At 36.4% G+C, this 16,220-nt stretch overlaps 1 protein-coding gene across 1 annotated transcript; it reads left to right on the top strand.

Moving 5' to 3' along the window:
- The first annotated feature begins 745 nt into the window (after window positions 1–745).
- LOC129262422 (kin of IRRE-like protein 3) lies at window positions 746–5,014 on the top strand. The gene has a single exon (XM_054900539.2). It carries the CDS (start codon window positions 944–946, stop codon window positions 2,576–2,578), a length of 1,635 nt encoding a protein of 544 aa, XP_054756514.1. The 5' UTR covers window positions 746–943; the 3' UTR covers window positions 2,579–5,014.
- Window positions 5,015–16,220: the final 11,206 nt, after the last annotated feature.

Here is a 16,220-nt window from a genome sequence, read left to right as displayed (position 1 = left end):
TTACAGAACTATACCATTCAAAATACATTTGATCATATGACAAAGGATCCCACCCTACAGAAAAATTAAATTTTTGATAGGCGTATCCCAAAAATTTTCGTGATTGTTTAATCATATCTGACATAATTGCTTCCTCAGAGACAGAGACCATTTTATAAATACTTTTTAGAAATGATGTTGGATTTCATTTTGTTTTGTTTGTTTAGCCAACCTCAGTTCAAACCAGTAAATGCAGTCGATGGTTTTAATTAAAACGGAAATGTTTTTGCGGTGGAGAAGTTTCTGTTGTGATCAGAGATGAACTTGAACTTCAGAATATTGCTTAATGCAAACAGGACGCTCCAAGAATCATTTTATTCGTTCTTTAATTTTAAACCATTATTATCTCTCTGTGTTTTTGCCGGTCTACTGCGAGAAGTTGTTTATGAACCGGGGTTTTATTTTTTTCCTTTCCCGACGAAATTGAGCTTGTTACTGAGTGCCGGGCATGATTTCCTGACACCTGCATCTGCACTAGCTGGTTGGTTTATTCAATTCATTGCTTAACTACTGTGAGATGGAAGTGCTTGTGTATAAGGAGAAGGCACTCCTGTAACGCGAAAGAGGAGTACGCCTATAAATCTAATCAAGTCAGCTTTCACGAGGTGGTGGCCGATTCGCAAGTGCCGAGTGGATCGTCTGCGCATGACACAATGACTCAGATGCACGCTGAGCTGCTCGGAACATCGAGAGTCTCGTCAGAGTCATAACAACTTTAAACCTTACTAGAGATCGGACTGGAAATACTTTCAACGCTTATGTGCTTGCTAACAGACGAAATCCTTTTTCTCGGCACGAAATTATTTTTTCTTAAGCTTGTCATCGACACCAGACGACGTTGCCCCCTGTAACCGTTGTCTTACTCCATAACAACTGGTTCTGTGAATTCTAAATTCAGTCCAGCATGAACCATATATGTTGGATTCCTGTACTTTTATGTGCAGTTGTTTGGACTCAGTATGCTCGGGCAGGATTTATCGTCGAACCCTCTTCTATAGAAGGAATTCAATCAGAAACTGTTGTACTACCATGCACGATACAAAACGAACCCGGCGCCATTGTTGTTTGGTACAGAAACAAAGCGCAGCTGAGTATCGATAATAATCTAGTGAATAGTTTAAACCCTGACGTACGAGCAAGATTCTCTGTCGTTGGCAATGGAACATCTGGAGAATTCAATCTTCAGATTGTCAATGTCAAACCTGCAGATGAAAGTCAATATTACTGTTCATTTATCAGTCGATCAGGAGGAGCGTCTTCAGCCGTTGCCACCTTGACCGTTTTAATTCCACCAAGTGAAGGATATCCAAAGTGCTCAGTAACTGCCGAGACCCCACAGAACACTAAAAATGCTTTCTGGCCAGGTGAAGTGGCTCTTCTCAGTTGCGACTCAATGGGAGGTGACCCTGCGGCGAATCTTACCTGGTACCGCAAGAACTGGACAATGTCCCACGCGGCCAAGCATACGAACGTCTACAGGAGGATACTTACACCAGGAGATAATGGAGTCACCTTTATCTGTGAAGCGACCAGTAGTGCCTTAAGAGAACCCCGGCGTTGTGAGGTGACACCTATGAGCATTCCACCAGAAGTACATGTCAGACCTTTGACCAACTCTGTGCAATTCGGGACCAATGCCACTTTCCACTGCGAAGTCAGCGCCATCACACGAGTCCAGGAATACAACTGGTTTATCGAGGGAAATCTCCTTACCCCCGAGACACCAGGTGTGGTCTTCGGCAACAATGGAAAGGTACTTGTGATCGCCAATGTGCAGATGGAACACGATAGTAAACCAGTGGAGTGCGAGGCAGTCATCAAAAATCGGCTGGTAGCGAGGGCAGGAACCACAGTTGTGGTCATTCCACCTAGGAAGACGGCGCCACCAATACCTTCAAAACCCACTGAAAAGGTCACAATCATCCAGGTCGAGAAGTCGGAGGTACCAACCTCCCATCCTATTTTATCTGCAAACATGAACCTAATCATCGTCATCGTGTCAGGTTCACTCATAGTTCTCCTCCTGCTCATCGCTATCATCATGGGTTGCTGGGTCTTCGGCTTCCGCAAGCCGCGAAGACCAAACACAAGAGTCAACATCGACTACGGCGAAGTCCCTGCAGAAATGCCTTTGGATGGCATTAGCCATTATTCCGTACCTGCAGCTTTGTTCAGCACAGAGATTCCGGATTCACGATTAAACGAATCTTTCCATCAACCGCGGCACTTTGACGAAAATGCTTCGGGATACATATCAGCACTGTACGCCACACTGGATAAAAACAAGAGATACCCACCGAAAACGATCAGCTCATCGTCGCTGCCGGAGAAACCAGTGGCCCAAATTACTCCTACCGCCGGTAGGGTCGTCCCGCATTTCGCCGCCGCTTCCACCATCGACAAACGAAAGTCGACCGGGGCGATCGCTTATTCAGACCTGAAGGATTTAGACAATGACCCTGACTTTAAGAAGGGGTGTAGTTGTGACTGTAAGTCTGCTGACTATGATAATAACGAGGATCCTGCCACAGAACAATGATTATGCTGATTATGCTGATCATCAAGATCACCAAGTGCTACAGAACTTAGGATGATAGAACTTTGGCGATTTGATTCTGTAGATCCGACTTAAACATTCCGCCATAAAGTCGTACAGAATATAAAGCTGCAAAAACTATTTAGTGCAATCATACGGAAAACATATTCTCATGGATATAATTGTGATTACCTAAAAATGATAAAACTCGGATAAAGTGCCTTTTCAATGTTTATTTTTTATACAGAATTGTATTCATCTGACAAAACTCTATCAAATCTATTCAAAAAATCAAAGTATTCAATTTAATATTGTGTTGTTACGTACTCTATTTTTGTATCAAATCTATATATTTGAAATTATGTTTATATATATTTGTATTGCAATGTTTTGGTTTTTTAACAATAGAACAAAGGTCGTGTCCGTTATCTAATATCCACTATTTTTTTCGCAATACTATTATATTTGTTAGTTTCATTAAGGGTGCATATTACTTTGCGAAGTACTCCGTTTCTGCTCTTAAGTGCGATAATTGTTTTGGTTTCGTAAAGATGCACTCGCACCTACGAAACGAAACCGACATTAGACCGAACGATAGTATGCAAATCGATATAACGTAACAGCTCAGGGCCCCTTCTTACAATAAGTTACGATTGATCCCATCAATCTCAACTGTATGGAAATCCATCCAAACCATATTTTTTGTATAGGAAATACAATCTCCTTTGTAAACAAATATAAGCACACTGAATTTTCAAGAAAACTATGAATTTATGAATGGACTGAATGGACATCATTATCTAGAAAATATGTCGAACAAACATGCTTTTTAGATGATGATGTTACTGGCTTTCAATAGTTGTGGTTGATTGGATCATACGCAACTCTTTGTAAGACGGGTCCCAGGACTCGTGTTCGTTAGTGTGACTTTAGCATTAATAATATAATTTCTATCAGAGACATTTCATACATTAACCCCCCCCCCTCTATTCCTCTCTCTCTATCTATCTATCTCTCTATCTATCTATCTATCCATCTATCCATCTATCTTTTTCCATTTCCCATCTTCACATTTTCTCTTCTCCTAATATATCTACATCTCCTTCCTTACTTTCCATCTTTTATAATTGCTCTTCAGTTTCCTCCCTTCCACTTTTGTCGACCATTTTCATATATATCTTTTTCCTTTATCCTCGAACAGAGCTGTCTGCACCGAACGCCATAATCATTTCGAAATAATGAATTCAGCATGGGATGAAAGTTATTCATATTGTCAAAAGACAAATACGCCTTATAATCTTCGGCAAAATAAAAACATGCTATAACTGTAAAATAATTCATTTCGTAAGTACAAATCTTGTATATTAGCTGTATGATACTGCTGTCTATATTGTACATTCTAAAGATTATATGTAAATATTAAAAAAAATATATCACCTCGTGAAATACTATGTACAATGCATTCGTTTTTATTTCTGTACTTATTACCCACGAGGCTCTGTCTACGTCATGCCAACACAGGAAATATGGAGAAGGTTTTAGAACAAAATGTTTTGTTTTCCTACTGTTTACTTTTTTTGCATTTTACCATCATTTGCCATTATATATATACTTTCCGTTTACACAACTTGTTGATTTTTTAGTAAATGGGCTTTCTTGTTTAACGCCGTTTTTTTTAAATCATTCAAGTTTGGCCGTATTTAAGTATGAAATTTCGTTTTTTTTACATTTTAATGAAATGTACGCGATGAAAAGATGTCAAATTATGCACCACAGAGTCAATACAAACTCATTTCTTTACTTACGTCATAAATTGTGGAATTCGTAATTTGTTTTAATGGGACACTGTATATCCCAAATGAGGGTAGCTTTGCACAGGCCCCATCTCTTCCTTGAGAGAGAGTAAACCAATAAAAGGAACACTGCTAAGTAATTGAAGAGGTTTTGCTTCCAAAACTGCATACCTAATTATCAAATTGACGCTTATATCCTATTTGCAAATACGTGTTCGGAAAGCCGTGTTTACAACCTTAGCAAAGTAGGCTCAGCAACGGAAAAGGGCGATTTGAAAAAAAAATGGCAGCGCTGCGAGATTTTAAAGTAATAGATTCAGCACCATGTTAATATCATTCACGGTTTGGACCCAATGCTGGGGTACGAGAATAGAATGGCAGACACAAACAAGAGTATTACTATGGTTTATACAATAATCTGCTCAATACCTTTCTCCCCTGCATGCTTGCTATCTTTAGACATGAGAATGCAGACAGAGTCTTGTAGGGATACATGCTGGTAAAATGAAGACAAAACTCCGGGAACCCTTTCATTTATACCAATGATGAAATCACTAGTTTTTGTCAGATTGCCAACGATAAGTGTTATCATTCTGTTGAAAAAATATTATTTATTTCGAATAAATGCTCATTCTATGACAATTCATCGATTGATGTCAATGTTTATTCAATCGTTATCATTGTATAGGCTTGCTTCATTTACACAATAGTGTTCAAAACAAAATGAACGGGGAAAAAAATCTGTTCACAGATTTCAATGATAATCTGATACTCGCAATATGTCTCGTATGAATGAATCAAGTTGCAAAGGCAATGTTTATAAAAACAAAAGTTACAAAACTTGTATTACTTTCCTACAAAACTTGTATTTTTAGTCAATATGGAATAGACTGTCTAAAATATTACCAACTAATTTCAAGACTTTGTTTGTGATGTAAGATTGCAACAATTTCATGATCGTACGAAAGTAAAAAAACAACAACAACAAAAAAACACAGCAACTTCGGTGAATAAAATCAACTGTAAATGAATATATTCTTGCTTTACATTCAAAGGTAGGGTATTTGCCGAATTGCAGATGGTGTTTAGGCTATTAAAGGACAAGTCCACCCCAACAAAAAGTTGCTTTGAATAAAAAGAGAAAAATCCAACGAGCATAACAGTGAAAATTTCATCAAACTCGGATGTAAAATAAGAAAAAGTTATATGACATTTTTTATTTCACTTAATTTCACAAAACAGTTATATGCATATCCCGGTTGGTATGCAAATGAGAGAACTGATGACATCACTCACTCACTATTTATTTTATATTTTATTGTATGAAATATGAAATATTCTAATTTTCTCCTCATTGCCCTGTGAAACAAAGTTTTATTTCTCCCTGAACATGTGGAATTACCATTGTTTCACATTTTATGGTTCAGTCAAGTTGGTTCTCATTGTCAAATCTTTAAAAATTGAAATATTGTATAATTCAAACAATAAAAAACAAAAGAAACAGTTAGTGAAGGAGATCATATATTCTCTCATTTGCATGTGACTAATTTGTGCATATAACTATTTTGTGAAAAATAAGCGAAACTTTAAGATGTCATAACTTTCTTATTTTACATCCAATTTTGATCAAAAGTTCTCTATTGATTCATATCAACATTTTCCTATGGGGAACTTGACCTTTAATAGGTAACAATTCATTCAATAGATATAAATCTGAAACAAACCATATCTATTTTAATCTAAAGATAAGATAAATCAATATTGTAGGGGTTTTGGAGAGTAATATCATTCCGGCAAAAGTACATTCAAACAATGTCTGTAATTTTTGTTTGAATTTTCTTGATATGCACTATTATCTTGGAACGAATCCGTTTTAACAAAAGCTATTCTCAAAATATATTAGTATTCATTTTTTCATAGATAACACGCAGCCTTTCGCATGTTCTTCATTTATCTTTAAAAATACTTTTGTATTTCCAAAACCTTATAACTCCGGAAGTTAGCTGGTTCTTTGAACTCAACGTTTGGTTTATTAGTTAGCTCCAAAATACAGACTAATTATCCAGTCATTATCCATTTTATACGAATTATTTTGGACCTACTTCATTACACTGACATCCAATTCATAATTCCTATTCATGAATTGTTTGACAAACAGTTGGCAGATATTGACGGAGAATGAAATGAAAGAACAGATCGGTGGCGGGATACTGGAGGGAGAGAAAGAAGAGATGAAAGTTTGGAGGGAGAAAAATGTGAAAGGAAGAAAAGAAAGAAAATACACTGCAAAAACGCCGGTGTTAATTTAACACCAGCCTGATATCTAGATCGGTCCACACACTAGAGAGGTGATAAAATAACTTTTGTTTTGCGTTAGTCTAACGCCAATTTGGCATTTAAGCAACACCAATTAGTGTTAAGCCAATATCGCTTTGATTCTCAACTGGCGTTGTTTCAACACCTCTCTGGTGTGGACCGATGCAGATACCGGGCTTGTGTTAAATCAACACCGGTGTTTTTGCAGTGTAGGGACCCCGTTAAGATAAAGCCTATTGATTGATCGTGGGACTGACTTATAATATTGAATGCATTACTTTTGTGTATGATTGATCATAAAATCAGCCCCATGGTCAACCTTTATGTGACGGTATCCAGGGGCCCGTTGCAGAAAGAGTTGCAATCAAACGCAACTCTAAAAATCTCGCGCAACTTAATTTTCAACCAATCAACGGCGCGCATTTTGGACTTGCGATTGATTTTTTGACTTGCGTTTAAACGCAACTCTTTCTGCAACGGACCCCAGGAGAGAATGTGAAAGGGAGAAACAGAGAATGGGAGAGAGAGAGAGAGAGAGAGATTGTGTGTGCGGGTTGGGTGAGGGTATGTGTGTATCGGTTGGGTGTGTGTGTGTGTGCGTGTGTCAGAGAAAGAGAGAGATGGAGTATGTGCGTGGGGGTGCGTATGGGGTTGTGTGTTTATTTATATGTATACAGAAATGAATGCAGGAGTATATTTGTGGGATGGGTGCGTAACTCGTATAGGAAAGGTGAGTGGGTGGGTGTGTGGGCGTGTGTATGAGAGAGAGATAAAATAGGGCAAATTACGTAACAAACAAAGAACAAATACAACAGATTATTTAACATTGATTTTCACTTAAAACATCAACACACACAATTTTTTTTAAATTCTTTTTCAATTTCCTTGGAGTTAAACCATTTTTGATAAACTTTTTACTTTGTTATTTTCATTTCATCTCATTTCATCTATTTAAGTACGGGGCCTATCTCGGCCATTGCAGAAGCTTAGACTAGTACTTTACACCTTTCCATTCGATACGCTGGTATTCAACTATCAAGGCGATTACGCCTTTAAATTCATATGAGTTCCATGACTGATAATCATCATTTCATGACGGCATAGGGAGTTTTACCATTCTCGAGGCCGGGGGAAAATTTGATAATCGGCCGCTAAGATCACCACCGGACGTTACATCAACTCCCCGGGAGGAAGCCCCGTACTTCAACTTGGATTTCGTGTTCGGGTCAAATTATTTTTCTCCGATTTAATCTGCGCGAAACAGACATGGTGTAAATTATTTTCATGCCGCTGGATGCGGTGTACACACAATTTCATGCTCCCCCACACACCCCCACATACATGCACCCTCGCTCACGCACCCACGCTCGCACACAATGGCAGTACACATGCACTATACACACGTGCACACACAGAATAGCATGGCGCTTTTGCTTAATTACGGAAGTAATAGCGTGATAATTGAGTGAGAATTCATATTAGCATTAATAACCAAGTAATTAAGCGTAGGAAAAGTATCAATCGGGCATGTTGGGAAAGGGGAATGTGGTGATAACAGTAAATTATTCACACATACAACCATAACGATCTTCTATCATATCAAAATTATCAGGCGCGTATCTAGCATCAGATCCTACAAAGCATTTCATTGGCCCAATTATTGGCACTACTATGCTTGTGCATGGGCCAAAACATTTCTTTTTAATAGTTGATGCTGGAATTTATTGGCACAAATAGTAATTTACGAGGTAAACTTGAAAGAGCGTTTGGGGGGCAATGATTTTCACTAACAAGTTTCCTTTCAGTCAAGCAGATCCAAGGTTCTGTAGTAGCACATGGCATCTGTTGGTAAAAAAAATCACTGACAGGAAATTCATGACAATCTCTCATGCATATTTCCTTTAGAGGTCTGGAAACTAATTCAAAAATTAAATTATATTTTTCGGGGAAAAGCATGCATTAAATATTTTTTACTATCTCGCATCTATTTTTTTCCTATTCTACTTCCTTTATATTGTGGAAGTAGTACAGTGACATAAACTTTTAAGAGTTGACGAAGAATACCGAATAAAAAAATTTCAAAAGAGTACTGATTAGGTCGTACAAACAACATGGCATCGATTACAATGGCGTAAGTAAAGAGAGAAGAGTCTGGTATGTGAAAACAATCAGTTCGGGAATATTTCTTAAGTTAACGCAAATCCATCACCCAATCTAGGTTCCAATTATTCATCTGAATTCTGAAATAAAAATGACTCACAAGATCTCGATTATCATTTATAGTTGGTTGAATGAAACGGACGAGCACATGTCAGCAAATAGAATCGACATTCAAAAAGTAATTACTCAGATATGAAACGAAAAACGTTTGATGATGAATTACCATCAACACCAACTGCTTTCTTTGGCTAAGAGTAATTAAAAGCGAGCATGTTGGTACGATAATTGCTGCTAAACATGACCTGCGTATTTCACCAGATTAATCTTCATATCATATTTCACGTGTTCAAAAAGGAGAGAACCCGGAGCTTTTGGTTATCCTTACTCCACAATCTAGACTTCAGTAGCAAACAGGTGGCCTGCAATTTCTCCGATCAAGAAACCCCTTTCTGCATATTCATGATATTGGTCGAAAATATAAATAGTATCCATGGATCTAGATACAATATTTTCGTCGAGATGACTTTTATCGTGTGTCCCAACCGTCAGAAATGTTCGATGATATTTTAGATGGAATCAGAATCAAGATACGTGACACAAGATGCAAGATGATTTTATTCGTCCATGAACTATAAGCTATCTTTAGTTATTTCCAAGCGTCATACATGTCAAAACATTACAAGTTAGCGCTTCAAAGAAAACAAAACAATTTGAAAACAAAAATACCTGTTTAGAAAAAAAAGAACTCTCGAATGTGAAAGTTTCAGTATATTTCATTAGAGTGTGTAGTACATTGACACGCCATATTCTGTTACAGACATTATATTTCAAATTCAAGGTAGAATGTGAAAGTTATCCAATGACTTATTCACTAATTTAATCATATCAAAGACTAGATGAGCATTATTAAACTCTCTCTGGTTTCAAAATTGGCATACTCTCATAACACAAATCAAGAGTGATGTTAGAAAGAGATCTCGTATCTGTCTTTTCATGTCAGAACATATTATATCAATGATATGGATTGAGAATGACATCCTGGAAATTAGAAAGTGTTAAGGTAGTCATATTACCTACCAGCCTACAAGAATGCAACTGGAACAGGATATTACTTCCTATTATCTTTCATACAAACTATTTTATAATAAAGACACTGTTAATGAAGTCATATTTTGTATTGGCGTGTTCGTTTACATTTCAAGCCCATGCATCTCTGGCATTGCCTCCATCAGAATGGCGAGATTATATAAGCTACGATTTGATAGAACAAAATTCTAAAGAAAGCATAAATGGTTTCTAATTTTGCAGGGACATGACGCATCAATACTTGGCTGACTGTCTTAAAACATTGAAATATTCTAGCCAAGCTTTGACTCATGCAGTCGCCAAGGTGACTTAAACAAAAAAGAACAGCAATATTCCTTTCCAATATGATGCATGCCTTGCATGAGGAGGCCCACATGAAGGAGGATAAAAAATGAGCTTGTGTGAAAATATGAAGGCTGAGGAAAAATAGAATACCATGGCGGACGGATCGGACAGGAAAAAGGGGTTTATATCACCGGGACACGTCAGTTTGTCGTCGGGGTGAGTCAGGGGTAGATTGGCGCACCTGTCTGATCAAAGGCACTGTGGTCTATTACCTGGGATACGAGGGAACTAGTTTATACGTGCGAATGAAATTAAATTCATTTAACAGCACAAGCTATGGGTCCTGATATGGTCTATGGAGTTGAAATGTATACCACGATTAAAAAAGTCACAGCCAAATCCAGCTACCATTAAATGAAAGAATTATATATTGTACAAAAGCATGCGTAATTCTAATTAAATTAGAATGCACAATATTATTTATTTTGAACAGAATTTTTACTTTTCTATATATATTCTTTTATACGTGAATTCAAATATAAAATAATAAAAAGCTTGCAAAGGTATTCATGTCTGAAAAAATATGCTTGATTTTAGGATCACAGTGTAAGTTCTGGAATGGAATTCACAAATATGAAATGCAAGGCTGTTCGAAAAAGTGATCTAATTACTTCCAACAATTGAATTTCTTAACAAAAAAGACAGTACAAAAATACAAAATAAACATGTACGTTGATGCAGAGAAGTTTATTATTTGCGCCATAATTCACTGGTATCTCCTTCTAGGTTGTAATCTTGCACCCTTAATGTACACAATTACACTTTACATCATTTGCATAAAGAATGCTAGTTTGTACCCTAACAGTTGCTAATCAGCAATTTTATGGAGAATATTATTTTATGTTAATAATTTCAAATATTTCCCTTCATTAAAGGGTTCATCTCTTCACCTCTGAATGTAGATAACTCAACGATATAGATAACTGCACCATAAAGGTGGAGAAATGCGCATAATTTCACTCGTTTCCAGCCCTTCTACAAACTAATACATATAGTTCAACCTCAAACAACTTTTTCTCAGGGTATATATATATTATACCTAGTTCTGTAACCTATTCGTAGAAAAACCGAACCTGTCCTTTATACAATTCATTATAAAAAATATGAGAGTATATTTGGAAATTAGGCCTTCCATGGCTCTTCCCTTCAACTTTCTTTTGTTGGCAAACTTGATAAACAATAGGCCATGAATCATCGAGACCTCCCTTTCAACTTTCAAATGTCGAGGGAAAGTGTGTTTTAAAACTTTCAGATCGTGATCAAAATCAATCAACGCACTATGTAATATTTCTTGATAGGAAAAGAGTTCGACTAGGAGGCCTATACTGGTCGAAACAGACACAGCTGCGTCTTAAAGTAATCAAGATGTTCAGGGCATTCAAGAGTAACATATAGACGGAGATAATAATTACAACAATAAAAGTAGGAGCAATAGCCTCGAACATTCTACTTATCAGTATAATGATCGAGGCTATTTAACGCTAGTAATAATAGATAATAAAATAATACAGATAGGCCATACACAAACGATCACTTTTTTAACCAGAATCATAAATGGGGATTTTTTTTAATATAAATAAATTGGATAGTCTTGGGGGTTCCGTCAGATTTGTTCTTTATAGTCAACATAATAATAAGCCGACATCGAATGAGAAAGAGTTAGTCTTTTTTTAGTCTATTTAAGGGGATGAATTCTTGTTAGTATCTATTGTCTTGGAAGAAGATTTGAAAAAGTGAGTTATAGTTCTTAGTAAGATTAATTTAATGATTACGATTTTGATTCTGATGATTGTGATTTCAAAATGTTAATTCACTTTTCCTTAAAAAATCGTACATTTGTTCGTCTATTTCCACTTTGTATTTTTAGTATTTTTTCATTAGATTCATATCTTTACAGCTTAATTTTGTTCCTTCAAGAGCACCCCTGGGCTGGACAGCTCTTTAAATTAAAACCAGATCCAGCAAGGAACTGACCAGTCCTTGTCAGTGTTACTTTTAGTCTACTGTCTTGAGATTTGAAAGAGGGAAATGACAAACTAGACACCTGAAATAAATTTCTTTCTTCCTTCTGTCCCGGCTTACTTGTTTTGTTGTCGTGTCATGCCTTCGCATGAAAGAGAAAAAAAATGACTCAATTAAGAAAAGGCCTTGAACCATGTGAACCTACACAACAACATTTGACTGACAAATATTATTTTTAGTCATATGTATAAAGTGACGCAATTATATTCTCATAAATAAATCACTGATCATGCTGAGAATCCTAATAATGTGTTTGAATGACCGGATGAAAGAGATTCCAATTTACCGTCACTATTAATGGACAAAATTCTGCGCAATTGTGTTCACTCTTGATATTTTCTGACGATGATTCAGATTAATTCAATTTGAATCGATTTTTTTTTCTAAAAAGTGATACTGTATTTTTTTTTTATACTAAACCGGCTAATGTGTATATGTATTAATACAATAGTTGTAGCGCTGACGCTAGAATCGATGCGCAAATGTTTTCAGTCTTTATATTTTCTGACGATGATTCGGATTATTTAAATTAGAATCGAGTATTTTTTTTTAAAAAGTGATTTTTTTTACTAAACCAGCTAATGTGTATAGTATTATTACAACTGTTGTAGCGCTGATGGTAGAATCGAATATATAATGTGGTCGTTATGACTAACATTGTGTCTACTTTTACAAGTCAGAGAATAGAAGGCTTTCGCGGTGATGATGCTTTTACAATAGTGATTCGATATATGTTGTAACTTTTTACTACAGTCATGTCAACTTTGACTATCAAAATGCATGCAGTTTGGAAGCAGTACGATTTGAAATGGACTAGAATGTTTTCGGACTGTTCAAGAAGCACGAAGCTGTCTATCAGATTGTAACAGTTCTAATATGCCAACAGAAATGACAGGAACGATGGAACTCATTTGTTCCGAGGAAGATGAGCCAAAGAAGAGTTACCTAACTGCAGAGGCGTCGATCCTGGGGGGGGGGGGGGGGGGCAGGGGGGCGATCGCCCCACCAATGAAAATATTTGGGGGGGGGGGCAAACATATCATTTTGCCCCCCCCCCCCCCAATAATTCCGGATATACCAACAAAAAAAAGATTGTAATGTTCAGCAAGCGAGATTGAGATATACAACTCGTTCTTTATTTAAAATCGTGCTCAAAATGTCTGCTTTTCAGATTGGAATATAAAAAATTTTAGCTCGCGCTTCGCGCTCGCATCATTTCTGTAGTAAAAACCCATACTTTTCATGATTGATTAGGTGAATGTAAATGTCCCATTTTCAGTTTTAAGCTTCAAAAGAACTCCTGCTTCGATTTGCAATCATCTTTTCTTGGATATATATCTTGTTCTTTATCAAAAACTTCCATTAAACTGTCATTTTTTCAGATCGAAATATCAAAATTATCAGCTCGCGCTTCGCGCTCGCATCTATTCTTCTTTTAGATACCAATCTTAATCATTAGTACCAAAAATGCTTAGAATATCAAGCTTTCAGGTCAGAATATAAAGAAATTTCAGCTCACTTTCGGCACTCGTACTATCTGTGTAGTGAGATATGTATCCTCATGAGTTTCAAACAGCCCTAAACAGGCACGCTTTTCCTGTGAGTATCCTTTAAAAAATCAGCTCGCGCTTCGCGCTCGCATTAATTTGTTGGTGAGATACGTGTCTGTGTCTCATGAGTCATATATATATATATATATATATGTGTGTGTGTGTGTGTGGGGGGGGGGGTGTGGATGGGTGTCTTATACGATCGAGCGCCTTTGGAACGTTAATGATTTTGCCCCCCCCCCCCCCAATCTGAAAAATGGATCGACGCCCCTGCCTAACTGTATTTAAGTTTTTGTGCTATTTATTAGTAATCAACAAGAGAATCAAAAGAGAGAATGCAAAACATAAATCAGAAATATATCATAAAGAAAGAGATACTACTATTACAGTTACAAGAAAAAGAAAGAGAGAGAGAGAAAGAGAGAGAGATAACGAAAGAAAGAGAAAGTGAGAGAGAAAGCTGTTTTATGTTTTTAGGTGTTATATATTGTAAGGTTTATTTTTGGTATATTTTGTTTTTGATATTTTGGTGGCACCACCAATAAGGCTTCTCTGCCTTCTAAGCTGTCTCCTCGTTCCATAAGATATATCTATTTCTTGTATATTTCTATATATATCAATATGTTTGTAAATGTTACGTTTAATCTATAAACGTAATAAATACATATAAATGAATGAATTACATACATAATGTACATACAAATAACAAACAAATGAAAGAGGAGCAGGAAAGAGAGAGAGAGAGAGTTTGAAGAGCAGGTTTGCAAATTGTTTTTGAGGTGCCTCATTTGGTCAACTAGTGAGTCAGAGAAAGTGCTGATAAGATGATATCCTGACACCTGCCTGTAAATAGAGGAGCAAATTTAAAGCTAAAAGCCACTGAGTAACATTACAGAGATCTTTTTTGAAAAAAGAATCCCAAACATTGATATGAAAAAGAAAAAAAAAGGAATAATATATATATATTCTTGCTGACCCTTTATTCGTAAGCGTAGGCCCAATGCTTACAATTTATATTGCTTTTGACCACTTCAATTGTATTTTTTCTTCATTTTCTACTTTTCTATTTTCCATGAAAATACAACTGATTTAAAAGGTCATTAATTTCTTATCCGTCTTCCACCGCTCACTACTTGTAAATAGCATGAATCCTTTCGTCATATAATAAATATTGCAAATCATGATAGGAAAAGTAATTGCATCGTTGTATGATAATTAAAAAACAGCTAATTAATTACCATCCTCGCAGCGACTATGTCAATCAAAATCCAAAATATTTTTTCAGTTTAAACAGATTCATTTTACAAATGGCTATAGGTAGACAGATGAAAAAAAAATGAATAAACGAAGCCCTTCATAACTTCTATTGATAAATTGTATTACGAAATGTATGATAAACAATGTGCAGTTAATGAATGAACACATATGTATATATATTGCAAAGACATTTCGCATCACATAACAAACCTTTCGCTCATTTCATGTTTATAAATTTAGACATGACTCAAGACATATTTCCAGACGATTGTTCGATTAAAGGACACCTTGACATTTCTGTGATACTGAAATATACCATCGCCTTACCCCTTCACCATCAAGCCCACTCGAACATGGGAGTTGGGGAGGGGTACTGAGTATTAACTAAACTTGATAATTTAATGAGTGAATCAAAACTTGATATTCACGTTGCCTAAATTGTTTTCAATACTTTTTGGGGAGGAAAATTCACACGTCTTTGATATCAAAGGTATTTATTCTAATAGAAAGTCAATTTATTTTTCAGATTGAATCCAAGTCTCTGTAAATATATACAATCATTTCATACGATATTTTCTCATTAAATGAACTCTTTCCTCAAACTACTTCTAGACAACACCCCCCCCCCTTCCACGTCGCCCACGGCATCATTTTATCTTCATAATCCAAGTCTACACGGAAAAGAATCACGATGAAGGGAGACCAACCCCTGGCTTCAAATCAACTACTAATTACCTCCAAATTATAAATTTCGTTTATGAAATAAGAAATAAGAAACTTTCATCTATTTCATCTTGGCAGAACCTTAGAAAGGTCGACTCCAGGCCCGCGGTCATGCTCCATATTTCACTGAAATGCCAAGGGGAGGACCTCGTTGGATGGATGTAGTCATCGGGGAAGTGTTTCATGAAACAAATTGTCAGAGAGTTTTACTGACAAATTTGCTCTGAGCCAATTAGAAATCAGGTATTCAGTAGCTTATAACATTTAGTCAGTTAAAGATTTTGATTATTTGTTACGTGAAATGCTCCGCAGGTCGAACCGAATCGCTGCCATTACCTTATAATTACCCCTCACTCTTGTGATATTTGGTTTCAGAAGACCTGTGGTCTTAAT

The sequence above is a fragment of the Lytechinus pictus genome, chromosome 5 (assembly GCF_037042905.1).
Source record: "Lytechinus pictus isolate F3 Inbred chromosome 5, Lp3.0, whole genome shotgun sequence".
NCBI classification, from domain to species: domain Eukaryota; kingdom Metazoa; phylum Echinodermata; class Echinoidea; order Temnopleuroida; family Toxopneustidae; genus Lytechinus; species Lytechinus pictus.
Note: the sequence above shows the minus strand (reverse complement) of the source record. Positions and strands in the feature narration are given on the sequence as shown.